Source organism: Ursus maritimus, unplaced genomic scaffold (assembly GCF_017311325.1).
Source record: "Ursus maritimus isolate PB19 unplaced genomic scaffold, ASM1731132v1 scaffold_15, whole genome shotgun sequence".
In the NCBI taxonomy this organism is placed as follows: Eukaryota; Metazoa; Chordata; class Mammalia; order Carnivora; family Ursidae; genus Ursus; species Ursus maritimus.
This window is the reverse complement of record NW_024423897.1, coordinates 13,036,498-13,050,484: the sequence shown is the minus strand read 5'-3', so window position 1 is coordinate 13,050,484 and position 13,987 is coordinate 13,036,498. Positions and strand designations below refer to the sequence as shown.

The 13,987-nt window shown below is 36.8% G+C and overlaps 1 protein-coding gene across 1 annotated transcript in view; it reads left to right on the top strand.

The window, feature by feature from the left end:
• GABRA1 (gamma-aminobutyric acid type A receptor subunit alpha1) overlaps positions 1 to 13,987 on the top strand; it is a 52,429-nt gene that overhangs the window by 20,116 nt on the left and 18,326 nt on the right. The window contains exons 4-5 of the mRNA XM_008692409.1: positions 4,576 to 4,796; positions 7,070 to 7,152. Of these exons, the coding sequence (XP_008690631.1) occupies positions 4,576 to 4,796; positions 7,070 to 7,152 (304 nt within the window). The remainder of the gene's footprint in view (positions 1 to 4,575; positions 4,797 to 7,069; positions 7,153 to 13,987) is intronic.

Here is a 13,987-nt window from a genome sequence, read left to right as displayed (position 1 = left end):
CAAGATTGATTTCTCCTTCCAAATTTACCCATCAAATGAAATTATCCTTCCTTCTTCCCCTCCCTAAATAGAGGAGTCTGAGGGAATGGAGAGCACTTAGAAATTTTGCACTGGTGAAGCTCTCTTCTCATAAACGGAAACATCGAGAGGGGATGAAACATTACAAACATCACGCACTGATAATGATATTATTCCTCTTCCTCATTATCATTATTATCATTATCATCATCATATTTAAAAATGAATATTCTCTATCACTGGCGTCTTTCATAATGCCTTACAAAAGCTAAATGCTCAGTAGGAGTTGTTATGGGACAGTGCTCAAATAAAGGCATGTTTTCTTTTGAAAATATTTGGCATACCTTTGAGTTATTGGTTTAGATTGTCATTTAAGGAAACATTGATTTTTTTTTTTTTGTCTTGGACTAAAGGTATATGTTAGGATTTTTGATACACCATTAACCCTATGATTATCGTGAATTACTTCTCATAAATGACCTTTGGTCAAATATCAGATAGGAAGAAGAAAGAGAGTGTCTAAGCCAGTTATACTCCCTGTTGCCTAAAATTCCTGAATGAGATAATGTTTGAATTGAATTGAATGAGATAATGTTTGAATGAGATAATGTTTGAATATTGAAATTAGCCAGGTCTACAACTGATATGCTAAGTGGCTAGTGGAAATTATACCTGGCCAATTCGTTTCAGATTACTCATTTAAACCACATTATGTGTGAATTACACATAAAGAGCAGTATGATTTAGAGTCTATCAAAATTAGAAGGTCAATGACAAAGGTATTTTTCAAGACAAGAAAGGTTTTCTAGTTTTTAAAGTGAGAACTAATAAAATACCTAATAAGGCTAACTATAGTAACAGAATTCAACAGTATTGAATGCTTATAATATGTCAGGCACCATGCTAATGGGTTTATAGATCATATTTCTTCTAGTACTCATACCATGATTTTACCTAGGCATTATTATTATCTGCATTTTCCAGAGGAGGAAAGTGACCTAGCTAGGTAGCAACTTGAACTCAGGCTATGGGCCCCTAGAGGTTCCACAGCTCCCAAGGCATCTGACTTCATCTGGAATAGAAAACAAAATTAGGACAACTCCTTAACTTTATTTTAAAAACCATTAATTGGCAATCAAACAGCACATTCCCAGGGCACTAGGTTCTGACAGAAATATCCAGGCAGCACAATCACAGAGCCCTGTTTTCCATGGTGCTTAAAATGTATGAAGTCAAAGCACACACAGATGGTAATAGATGGTGCAAGTGGGAACACTTCAATACAATATTTATTTAGGGACATAACGGATGTTTTGTCCCAGTCTTCAGAGTAAGACCCACATTCTCCAGCGACCTCCTCTATTGAACAGGGTAACATGGAGAGACTTTTCACATGAATGATGGGGGCTGGAATACTGAACCTTGAACAGTGTCTTTGCCCGAGCTTCCTACTTGTTCATACAGTCTTCTGTAGAGTCTTTTCCTTTGCCTTCTGATGTTACTTTGCTTGGTTATGACCACCTCACCTTCCTGAGGTTTCCTGTCCTGCTACCGGTCCAAACAAAGAGCACTTTTCTCATTCCCAGCTACATCGAAATGTAATATAAATTTGTGTTGATAAAAAAAAGAAAGAAAGAAAGAAAAGAAATGGGGAGACAAATAACTTCGAATGTTTCTGAGAACCTCCTGTGTTTCAGACATTCTCACAAGCTGCTCACTTGCATCATTAACTCACTTCTCACAATAGGCAAGTGAAATCAGTACTACATGATCCCCACTTTATAGATTGGAAACTGGAGTTTTTTAGAAAGGTAAGAAAATGACCTAAAGTCATACGTTTGGCAGACAGACGATTCAACTCCAGTTAACGGGATTAGAACTTATATCCATAACCATTACACTGTGGCTCTGCTCTCCTCCCTCTTATTCCAGCTTCCTGAAGAAGGAGTTCTGGCCCATCCTGGTCTAGTGAACTATGACCCCAAGGGTGAGGTCATGCTGAGAGCCTCCTGCTGCTACCAGTGTTACAGGGGCAGTTCTCAGAAAATGGGAGACAAAATATTTACACTCTTTGTTAGACAGGATCTTTTTTTTTTTTTTTTTTAATGATTTTTTATTATATTATGTTAGTCACCATACAGTACATCCCCGGTTTCCGATGTAAGGCTCGATGATTCATTAGTTGTGTATAACACCCAGTGCACCATGCAATACGTGCCCTCCTTACTACCCATCACCAGCCTACCCATTCCCCCACCCCCCTCCCCTCTGAAGTCCTCAGTTTGTTTCTCATAGTCCATAGTCTCTCATGTTGCATTCCCCCTTCTGATCAGAAGGGGGAATGTTAGACAGGATCTGATCATTATCAAGTGTTTTTATTTCAGTTTTCATTTCCACTTCTAGCTGAAGGGAACATGGAAACGAAAGCTTATCCAGTTACTTGTGCAGGGGGTGTGTGCATGCTTGTGTGGCCAGTATCATATTTGAAGGGAGAATATCGTAAATGAATTTGGGGATTTCAATGTCTGCCATTAGCACAGGTAAGTAAACCTGGTTGTAAACATGACAAATACGTGAACATGAGGAATTTGGCAAGTTTTGACATAATTTTTGGAATCATTGACTTTGGGATGTATCTTATGAAAGATTTGATCATATATTTTAAGGTTTTTAAAATATTTAACATTTATTTCATTTTCAAAATCTTGGAGCAAGCAAACAAATGAACAAAATAAAAATTTTCGATTCATAGGAATATGGTCAGTTGGGCATCTTGATTTACAAGTGACTGTTCCCTCTACTGTTTGACAGGCTGAAGTAGTTCAGTTGGACAGAAAATAGAGCTTATGTGGCTGATTCCTGAGTAATAGGATATTCTGATTATCATATCCCTATCTCATAAGACTGTTGTCCGGAGAAGAGAACATACACAGCTCAGGGTAAATCCATCCATTTGCTTCCCTGGCAAGCACTGCTACTCTGTATCACTTCCCAATGTAGTCCATAGTCTCCCTCCCCATCTCGCTCCTCATGGAAAATACCACTGTATGCCATCCTACTCCATGAGTCTTCCGCACAGCATCTAAGTTTAAACAGTTTCTCCCTCTGCTAAATTTAAAGATGCTTAACAAATGTTTCCTGGTGAGTAAATTCGTATGTCTTGTATCTCAGTGCCTTTTCATCTCACACTTCCAGACACAGAAAAACCTAAGCAACAAACAAGGTAGTTTCTCTTGCCTTTCATAAACATAAACTGGCATCGTGTTACACTTCCTAGTTGCTTCTGTCTCAATCGACATTTAGCACTATGTCTGGTATACTGTAAACTATCCAATAATAATTATTGTTACTGGATCACAAGGGCTCAGCTATACCAAACTTGTGGCAGAAAGATAAACCTTTATTCGATCTTTACCCAGTCTTACTTAAAGCCTAAGAAAAAGACAGGTAGTTAAACTCATGCACAAAATGCCTAGACACAGACATTATTTTTTCTGCATGTTCTAAAGATGATAAGATTAAAAAAAAAAAAAAGCCTTCTAATGCATCAGAGTTTAGGGGATTAAGAAAATGTAGCATGATGTTCTCAAGTTAGTCTTCCTTCCAGTTTGGAGCATGCTAAGATTAATGGAGAATGTGGTAATCTTTATTTCAAACCATTAAGTTCCAAATTTAGTGTCAGTGTAGCAAGTACTGCAAGGAAGATGGATATTACCCTTTTCAGTTTTAGGAGCTGGTAAGTCACGTTGCTTGTTTTCAGATTAGCAGATGTTTGTCTCTGGGTATTGCCATAAGGAATGCTGTGTTTATTCAAATAAATAGATTCCCTGGCTGTGAATGATGATGAGCTTCACACATTTCTCATGTGTCTTATACACACATATACTCAGATACACACACACACACACACACACACCCGCATATTCTGCATTTTTTTTTTTTGGCGAATATCCCAATTAACAGTGAAACAGATTATTTGCATAATCTTCTTTGTTGTGGAAAATTGTAAGTCTATATACAGAATCTGTTTAAAAAAAAATTTACTTAGCCATAACAGAGATGGGATTGTCATGCTAGTATTAGAACCATGGATGATTTGAAATTGACTGTGAGGTTTTCAGACTATGGAAGGGCCCCCCCCCCCAAAAAAATACTATGCTCTATCTTTGTAGCTGTCATTATCTGATTTAAACATTTTCCTGTATATAGTAAGCTCCAGCATGAGTTTGTTTGTTTGTTTGTTTGTTTATGTGTGTACTGTATTCTGTTTTTTCAAGCACTGGTGTGGTAAAGGTATAGGGCATGATTTTCTTTTCACAGAGCTGAGGAGATAATCATGGAATTTTTCTGACCAAGAAATAGTTCAGGGATATTAAATATTTTAAAAAATGATTCACCTGAAACCAATATGTACAGGCAACCACAAGTTTACTTCTGAAAACGTCACCTAGCTCATACTTTGCTTTTAAAGTTGCAAAAATTATGCATTGTCTGTGTAAGCTATTTGCATGGCAAAACAGCTCAGTGAACTCTTTGCCATTTTCCAAAATTACCTAGGAATATACAATAGATGTATTTTTCCGTCAAAGCTGGAAGGATGAAAGATTAAAATTTAAAGGACCCATGACAGTTCTCCGGTTAAATAACCTAATGGCCAGTAAGATCTGGACTCCGGATACCTTTTTTCACAATGGAAAGAAGTCAGTGGCACACAACATGACCATGCCAAACAAACTCCTGAGGATCACAGAGGATGGTACCTTGTTGTACACCATGAGGTAAGGATGACTGGGTTTCTATCTGTGATTCTTTCTGTATGTCTTTCTCTTCCATTATATGTGATCATGAAGCTGATGGGTCATGGTGGCGCATCTGGTTTCCTGTTTGCCCTCTTTTTCAACCTTAATAATTATTCCTCTATGAAAAATAAACCAACTGAAGTCTTATGCAAGTATTAAAGCATTAAGTAAAATGATTAGATAAAGTGGGGGAGAGAGTTTATAATGTATATTAAGTAACGTATCTCAAGTATCTCTCCAACCTGCTGTAATTCAATATGAGGAACTTCTTCCCCCTACTACTAACTTCATATATTCCTGCATCCCAATAAGGTCTAGATCAGATTTCTAGAAGCTGTCTGAAGGTATGTATCCAAAAATGTTTCTACTTAAAAGAAGTGGAGAAAAAATCCAAAAAAAATTAGAACAGATCAAGTATCTTAAAAAACATAGATTCATATGGAAGGATACATTTTCAAGAAGTATATGAATTTATAATGATATAATTAGACAGAATATAAATATGCTTAATTGTGCTTAAATTGTAGAATATATATATGAGGAAAATATTTATTTATTTATTTATTTATTTATTTATTTATTTATTTATTTCTGCTTTATAAACATTTCTACCATTTTGAGATTATTGGAAAACCTGACAGCTAGATATCTTCACTTATGGTTCAATGAAGGAAACATGAATCAAAAAACATTGTGAATACCTTCAAAGAAAAAAATGTTAAAATATTCCTAATTTGTAAGAAATTAAAAATTGTCCAGAGCTCATTCTTAAGAGAAGCAGTTATTTCCTACCCAGGTGACTTGTTAGAAGACAGTACTTGGTAATTCAGACTAAGTTTTCATTTGGCACAAAAAGGTGATGGAGGCAAAATCCTAGACTTAGTGGATTTTGTTTAGTGTGGGAATAGAGTGATACTTTGCTTTTGAAGAAAGCTGTCAGAATTTCTACCTTTCTATACAAAAATATCCAAATGAGAAAGAAAGAAAAAAAAATGCTTCAAGAGCCACTTTAGATGTGGGACTCAACTAATAAACATGTAATTGAATTAAAGAATGACAAATCTCTAAAAAAAAAAGAGAGAGAGAGAGAGAGAGAGAAAATAAAGGATCAGTGGACAGACATGTTGAGACCTTTCCAGATCATCCCAGTAGGATCTATTTATAATTGAAACCTTGAAATATCCTCCCCTTATAAAACACCCTACACTTGTTTTTGAGCCTAAGTTCAGTATTTATTCCTCCCAGCTGGCAATTTTCTGGGGCAGGATTTGCATCAACTGAAAAGTTGACCGATTCATACTTTCTGATGCGTGCAGTGTTCGTCAATAACTAGCCTGTTATTGGCCATCTCCTAAACTTAGCACCACCTTTGCTAATATGTCGTCACTTTCCTTAATATTTTGATTTTAAAGTGCAAGTTTGATCATTAATTTACAGACTCCATATTTGCTTTAATCAGTATTGTAATCACTTAATGAGTCTATTGGCTATAAAGCCATCCCTACCACATTTCTTGAGCTACTTAATAATATGGGTAAATATATTTTATAAAAACCATGTGAGGAATTTGGTATAAATTCCCTCATAATTCCACCAAGCAAAATCAAATATATTTCAGTGAATTATTTTCTTTACCCTTTTTCAAATGTAAATAGAACTGAAGATAAGAACTAAAGAGAAGCCCAGCAGAGTCCTGGCTTCCATTAGGAAGTAAATTTGTATAAAACAAAATGGTTGGAATATAGTGAGATCACCCACAAACTTTCCTTCACCTATTCCTTTGCTGTTTTATGCCATTTGATGCTGTTTTAAGGAAGGAGATGGGGAGAGCTGCCCTGAAGAGAGGAGACATCCTCTTCTCTTCCTAGCTATCCATGTCTTCTTCTCCGCCAAGTCTTTATCCAAGTATTTATTTGCTTACATCTAGTTTTAGTCTCAAAAGATTTTCTGGGTCTAGGTGGATTAGGTAATGATGCTTGTCTTGGGAAACATTACAAATGCTTGCCCATCATACAAATTCTGGTATCACCTGTTTTCTCAAAAGAAACAAACGGATTGAATCCAGTCATTGTTGTAAATATTCCTTTTCGATCCTTTGGTTAACAGCTTGGTATCATGCTGCTGTGTGTGCCTGCCTCTCTTGCTTTTCTTAATATATTTGCTATAGTTAATAACATCCTAGTCATATTTATCGGTAAGTGTCTAATCTATAGGGCTCTTGTTTATACCCTCTGTTTTCCTTAATTGATAAGGCTGACGGTGAGAGCTGAGTGTCCAATGCATTTGGAGGATTTCCCTATGGATGCACATGCCTGCCCACTAAAATTTGGAAGCTGTGAGTAAATTTTTAATTTTAATTTTTCTTTATTCTTATGAGGGACATAAGTCTGTAATTTTTTAAAAGATTTTATGTATTCATTTATTTATTTGAGAGAGAAGGAGAGAATGCACAAGGGGAGGAACAGAGGGAGAGGGACAAGCAGATTCCATGCTGAGTGCAGAACCTGATACAGGGCTTGATCTCCCGACTCTGAGATCATGACCTGAGCCAAAATCAAGAGTCGGATGCTTAAGTGACTGAGCCACCCAGGGGCCCCTGAGAGACCAAAGTCTTTAAGCAAGAAACCTCCAATTAGTAAAGTCTGTTAGGGGAGAGATAAAAAGCATGAAGTTTAGCGATTTGCTGCAAATACTTTCTAGGGGTGCCTGGATGGCTCCGTCGGTTAACATTAAGCGTCTGCCTTCAGCTCAGGTCATGACTTCCAAGTCCTAGGATCAAGCCTGCATCAGGATTTCTGCTCAGTCTATTTCTCCCTCTCCCCCTTGCCCCCTTCCCCTCCCCCACTTTCCCCTCCTTGTGCTCTCTCCTTCTCTCTGTCAAATAAATAAATAAATTTTTTGAAAAATACTTTCTATAAGTAATAATCTTTTATTTCACGTTTTAATGTTATTTCAGGAAGAGATTATTGTAAGAAAGAATGGAGTTAATTAGTGGAAAAATTCTACTTTTGTTAAAGCTGTATTCATAGAAAAACAAGTGGAGTACAAATGTTTTTACCCCATAGATAATACCTCCCTGCCAATAAATGGAGATCATTGTGCTTATTTTGTATCATTGCTGACATTTGTTTGACCTTAAGAATATTGCAAGTTGTTTATCGGTTGGAAACATTGGTAGGTGGAAGCAGTGCATGATAATTGTTTCTTAATAATGAAGTCTACACCTAAGAAAATATTGCCTGATGAGAATTTATACTAATCATAGTCTTTTGAAAAGTTCTAGATCTGTTTGGATATCCAATGAAATTCCTGTGTATATTAATGCTTTTGGAGGTATCCTAGATACCTTTATGATAACTGTCGGGGTTTCTGCTATTTGAAAATATGCAGGCACACATCAGAGGAGCCAAGAGAAGAGTGACCAGCAGAGTCAGGTTCCCTGGTCTTCCTCTACCCTTCTGCTTTTGACTAGTATGCATATATAAAGGGAGTGAGAACAATGTATTCCTGGTTTCCTGCAGGAGAGTTACTTACAAGGACTGAGTCAACTCCTGGACTACCTAACCAGCTTTCTGTTCCCACTAGACAGACAGTCTAAGCAACTATTTTGGTGAAGATATGATTCATAGAAAAAAAAAATAGTGGTGGTGTAGGAAGACAGCAAGCAAAGAAAATAGCAAAGGGCCTTCAGGCTCCTAGCAGCACTAGTCATGGAGAGACAAGTTTATTTATAACTCTAATTCTATACTGAAACCCAAGGACAAACTACTTCAAAAATTGTCAGCCAAACAGGCCTTTGATGATAACTCCCTCCTCCCCGCTCTTTTCCCAGTTTATTGTATATTCTATGTTAGGGACTACTATGTTTTCTCCTGATTACTACCTCCAGTTTTAACAATATTATGTATTATGTGTTACTTGTATGCCAGGCAGTATATTAAATATTTGTGTATGTGTCAGTTCTTCCAATCCACAAAATAATCTTATACTTAGGAAGATCATGCATTATAGTTTGCCTGGGGCAATACTTATTTATGTCTGATATCCTGATATAACTACTAATAGTGCCCCCTTTTACCTTCAGAAATACCTTGTTTTGGACAACAAATTACTTATTTAGTATACTAGTCAGGAATGCTTTCAAGCAGTGAGTATTGCTAGCTGAAAAGAAGAGGGGTTTGTATTTTTGTGAGATGAATGATGATAAGTGATTGTTGGTTGATTGTTGGTTAGTCAGCATCTTAACAAGGATGATGTTTTAAGATGCCCTTAGATATCCTTCCTGATCACAAAATGGCTGCTGCAACTCCAGTCATTGCATCTGCTTTCAAAATAAAGAATAGTGGACAAAGAAGAAAGAACCAGTGCCTGTATCAAAGAGATAAAAGCTTTCCCTAAAATCCTAGCAGGCATTTAGTCACATCTCATTAATCAAAGATGTGTCTCATTGCCAATGCTGACTGCAAATGAGGTTGGGGAGAAATATTCTTAACTAAGCACATTGTCGGCCCGAAGAAAACAGGAAGTATTTTAGGAAGGAGGAAATGGATAGAGAGTAGAAAACAAATAGTGTGTCATGTAACAAAACTAAAGTTAAATAAAAATCTGCTTTCTACCTCAGAGCCTTTATACTTGCTCTTTTCTCTACTTGGGTTACTCTTCCCTTGGTTATTCATGTAACTGGCTTATTTTTCACTTCTCAGCAAAAATGTCATCTTCTGGGGCCTTCCCTAATGACCTTATCTAAATTGACATACACCCCCACCCATCTTCTTGATTATAATACATGTTTAATTTAGACATATTACAGCAATGATTATTTGTTTTATTTATTGGTTGACATTTTTATTGTCTGGAGACTGTAAACTCCCATGAGAGCACAACTTATTTTGTTCAGCATTTCCTAGCACAGGACCTAATATAATGTAGACACTCAGTAAATATTTATTGAATAGATAAAAATTACAATAATCAGATTTTTAATTCCCCTTTAACATTTAAGTCTCAGATAAGATAGCTTCAGAAAAGGATTTAAGACCTGTGGGAAATTAAACAGAGAAGACTTGACATTGAAAAGTAAGCATCTGAGCTCAGTGGGAGAGCGCCATGACTAATTACCATCGCCTGCCATTGGCTTGAGAAGAAGCAGTGGTGATTGATTTATTGCATAGTTTGTTCTCTGACCTGGCCTAATTAGCACACTTCTGAAAGGAAGAAACTGAGGCAAAAGTGGGCTAAAAATTGATTGACCCAGTTTTTGAAGCAAACATCTTGCCAAAATCTCACAGAAGAAAATAAGCAAGAGATAAGCTAGAGGACTTTGTGATAATTTAGTAGAACACTATGTAATAAATGTTTATGAAGCAAAGTCATCCATATGTTGATAAGAACTAACCTCAGAAAAGCAGATGTTCTCCTTACCACTTTCCATTAGACCTTGATTGTCAGTGTTCCATCACACTTTTTGCTTATTGGGGATAGAGCCCTCTTCATAAGGCCAGATAACCAGCAGATAATGTGCATGATTTAGCTGACATCTTTTAACTGCTTATTGAGGAAAATACAAATAAGGCTTTGATTTCAAAAAAAGAGATTCAGATGATATTCTGATAAGATCTAGGCAAGTGCTAGATCTAGTATGGGCTTGATAAATGATGGTTTCCTGACTGATAATCAAGCACAATGCCTTGTAAATAAGGAGAGAGGGATAAATAGAAATTTAAATGAATTCTGAATAATAAATAACTTTGGAAATTATTTAGTGCACATGCTTCATACAAGTGGAAAGACAAAAGCCCGTAAAAGTGAAGTGATAATGTGTATTAGCGATACCAAGTCTATGCTCCCAGTGTTGTGGTACCACAGAGTTCTTTCATAAGCCCAACCAAAGCTTATTGTCTTCTTTTTAAATTTTTTCTGAGGTATTCTGCTGATGTATTTGAAATCTGAGCTTAACATTTTGACTTAAGTAGCTGAAGACTCTTTTTAACCTTATCTTCTTTATGCTGAATAGTTTCAAATGAAAGAAGTAGTCATAGGCCCTACTTTCTAGATACCGAAATGAAGAAGTAAGGTATATCACCTGTTGTGATGCCTAAGGTATACCTGTCTTCTACATCTTAAAACACCAACTTTATTTTTTTTTTTAAGTTTTTATTTAAATTCCATTTAGTTAGTTGAGGCACCCGGGTGGCTCAGCTGGTTAAGAGCGTCTGCCTTCAGCTCAAGTCATGATCCCGGGGGCCTGGGATCAAGCCCCACATCATGTTCCCTGCTCAATGGGGAGTCTGCTTTTCCCTTTCCTTCTGCCCCTCCCCCTGCTCATGCTCGAGCTCTTGCTGTCTCTCAGATGAATAAATAAAATCTTTAAAAAAATAAATTCCAGTTAGCATACAATGTAACATTTATTATTTTCAGGTGTACAATGTAGTTGATCCACACTTCCATAAAACACCTGGTGCTCGTCACGACAAGTATACTCCTTAATCCCCATCACCTGTATCACCATGTGGATCCCCTCTGCATTTGGGGAGATTTCCATTGAGAGACATAAACAATATGTCATCTCCACTTGCACAGTAATGCTGCGTTTATTGTAGATTTATACGCATTGGCGTTTCTAAGAGATTGCAAGTGTGAGACATTGGATTATATGAAGTGAAAAGTGGATGGTAACGAATTTTTTCCTCTAAAACTATATTAGCAACCCATTGGCAACATGTCATGAGGTGCAAAAAGGTAGAGTCCAGGCACTGTTGCTAATGATAGTGCAATACGGTAGAAAGAGTTTTGTTTTTCTTTTTATTTGTTATGAAATGACACAGGGTCTAGAATTGGTTTCATCCCTAATTACTTGACCACCAAGTATCCTTGCTTGGATTTTGAGCATATAATATGCAGTTTTTGCCTAGGAAATCCTTATTAATAGCAGTAGGGTAGAATGAATGTCATTCTATGCTCTTACCTCAGTTTTCCCACTAAATAGCTATTTAAATATTTAAGCCCTCAAATAAGCCATTCTGTGTTTCTGTGCTTGAGTTTATCATCTGTAAAATGAGACAGACTATATGACCTCTAAAGTCCTTCCATGTTAACAGTCAATGATTCTGTGTTACCATAAACGTGAGATGTTTTCTTAGGTAAGACTCTTCCATTAAAAAAAGAAAAATTTATCATGATCCGAAAAATATTTTGCTGAATATACATACCTACAAATTGTAAGCACTCTGGTTCTTCTCAGCTAGTGCTCTACAGTTCTTTGAGGGATTTTTAAAAATAAATTATGTTTTAGATGCTAACATATGCAGTCCTCCTCCTTAACAAATGCAATGCTGAAACGATTCAAAATTTTAAGTTAATGAGATGGGTTAAATCAACGGTAGGAATTATTTCAGAATGTATATGTATAGCAAATATTCATGTTGTACACTTTAAATATCTTATAATTTTATTTGTCAGTTTTACCTTAATACAGCTGTAAGTAAGTACATATATACAGAAGTCAATGAGGACAGCCACAATTAAAAAAGAAAAATCAGTGAGAATAAATTCCAAAACCACTCGTTTATCAATCTTACACGTTTATGAAAGAAGCAATGACCACTAATTAACTCCTAGTATATTCTCTCAAATTTCTGAAAAAATTTGATTAAAAAAATACCTGATTGTAAATTGGTCCAGAAATGATGCTGGAGCAAACCAGACACCCACGTAAAATCAGGAGAATACTGACTACACTTTTCTGCAAAACTCATCCCAGAGACAAGAAGCAGCTTTGGTTCAGAGAATGAGGGGCATGGCTCTCATCTTTCTTACTTCACATGTGTGTAAAAATGCCACCATCACTTCACATCTCATAATATGGTAGCTTGGAGAAATACGGATTTGAACAAAACACTCAAATTTGGTTACCTTAGGGTGGGCATTGGGCGAAGCAGGGTGTTACGACTTTTACGGGCTCTAGGCACTTGCATTTGGGAACAATTCCTCAAAAAATATATTAAAACTATAGTTTAATTTATAATTTTATATTTGTAACTTTTGTATTTTATGACTACGTTGGTATAAAGATTAATATAATCCAAGTGGGGTTATATTCACTTTTTTCTGATTTTAAAAGAAAACATGGTTTGGCCACCTAGAAGTATTGTGGACCCTGGACCTTTTGCCTGCTGTGCTAATGTCGAAGTTGGCCAAGACGTAAAGCTTTCACAGTAAAACTAGCTTTTGCTATCATATCTGCCTCTTTTTAAAAAAAAAAAAAAAAAGATTTTATTTATTCATTCGACAGAGATAGAGACAGCCAGCGAGAGAGGGAACACAAGCAGGGGGAGTGGGAGAGGAAGAAGCAAGCTCACAGCGGAAGAGCCTGATGTAGGGCTCGATCCCACAACGCCGGGATCACGCCCTGAGCCAAAGGCAGACGCCTAACCGCTGTGCCACCCAGGCGCCCCCTATTATATCTGCCTCTTAAACACCCTGGAAACTCTCTGCTTTTGCTAATGTGCTATTCCTTTGATTTTTAATATCACTCTACATCTACACAGAGGAAAGTATATACTATCATTCCACCCCATGTGTAGTGGGTGTTCTGTGACTGGAAACCAGAAAAGCGATGGAATCCCTTCTTCTTCTCCTTCTCACTCATTCTATACACCTCTTCCCCCAGCCTTCCTGAATTAGGGATCAGGATTATGACCTCGCCTCTCATGTGAAAGGATAGGCTAGGTTAAAAGTGACACGGCAAATGAAAACGATGGAGAAGTGTAATGAGCCAAATGGTGTAACTCATCAACACCATCGTCATGAGAGTAAACACCCATTAAAAGGAGAATTAATTTAAAAGGAAGTAAAGCCAGACTTCTTTTAAAAAGGGATGCTTGGTAGAATTTCCAGTGTTACATTTCATATTTATCATGACCTTCCCCTGGCCCGACATAATCTGGACCCAGGCTCCTGCTTCTAACATTATTTCATCTCTCATGCACTCAGCTTTAGTCACATTGGTATTCCTGTTCTTCCTCAAACATATCAAGCTTTTACCTGGCCTGGATGAAATAAACCTTTGTTCACCTACCCCGCAAACTCTGCCCCAAGACATACTCTACTCTCATTTCTGTCATGCATATAACTGTCATTTCCTCAAGGACCCTCTGTGCATCCTTTACCTA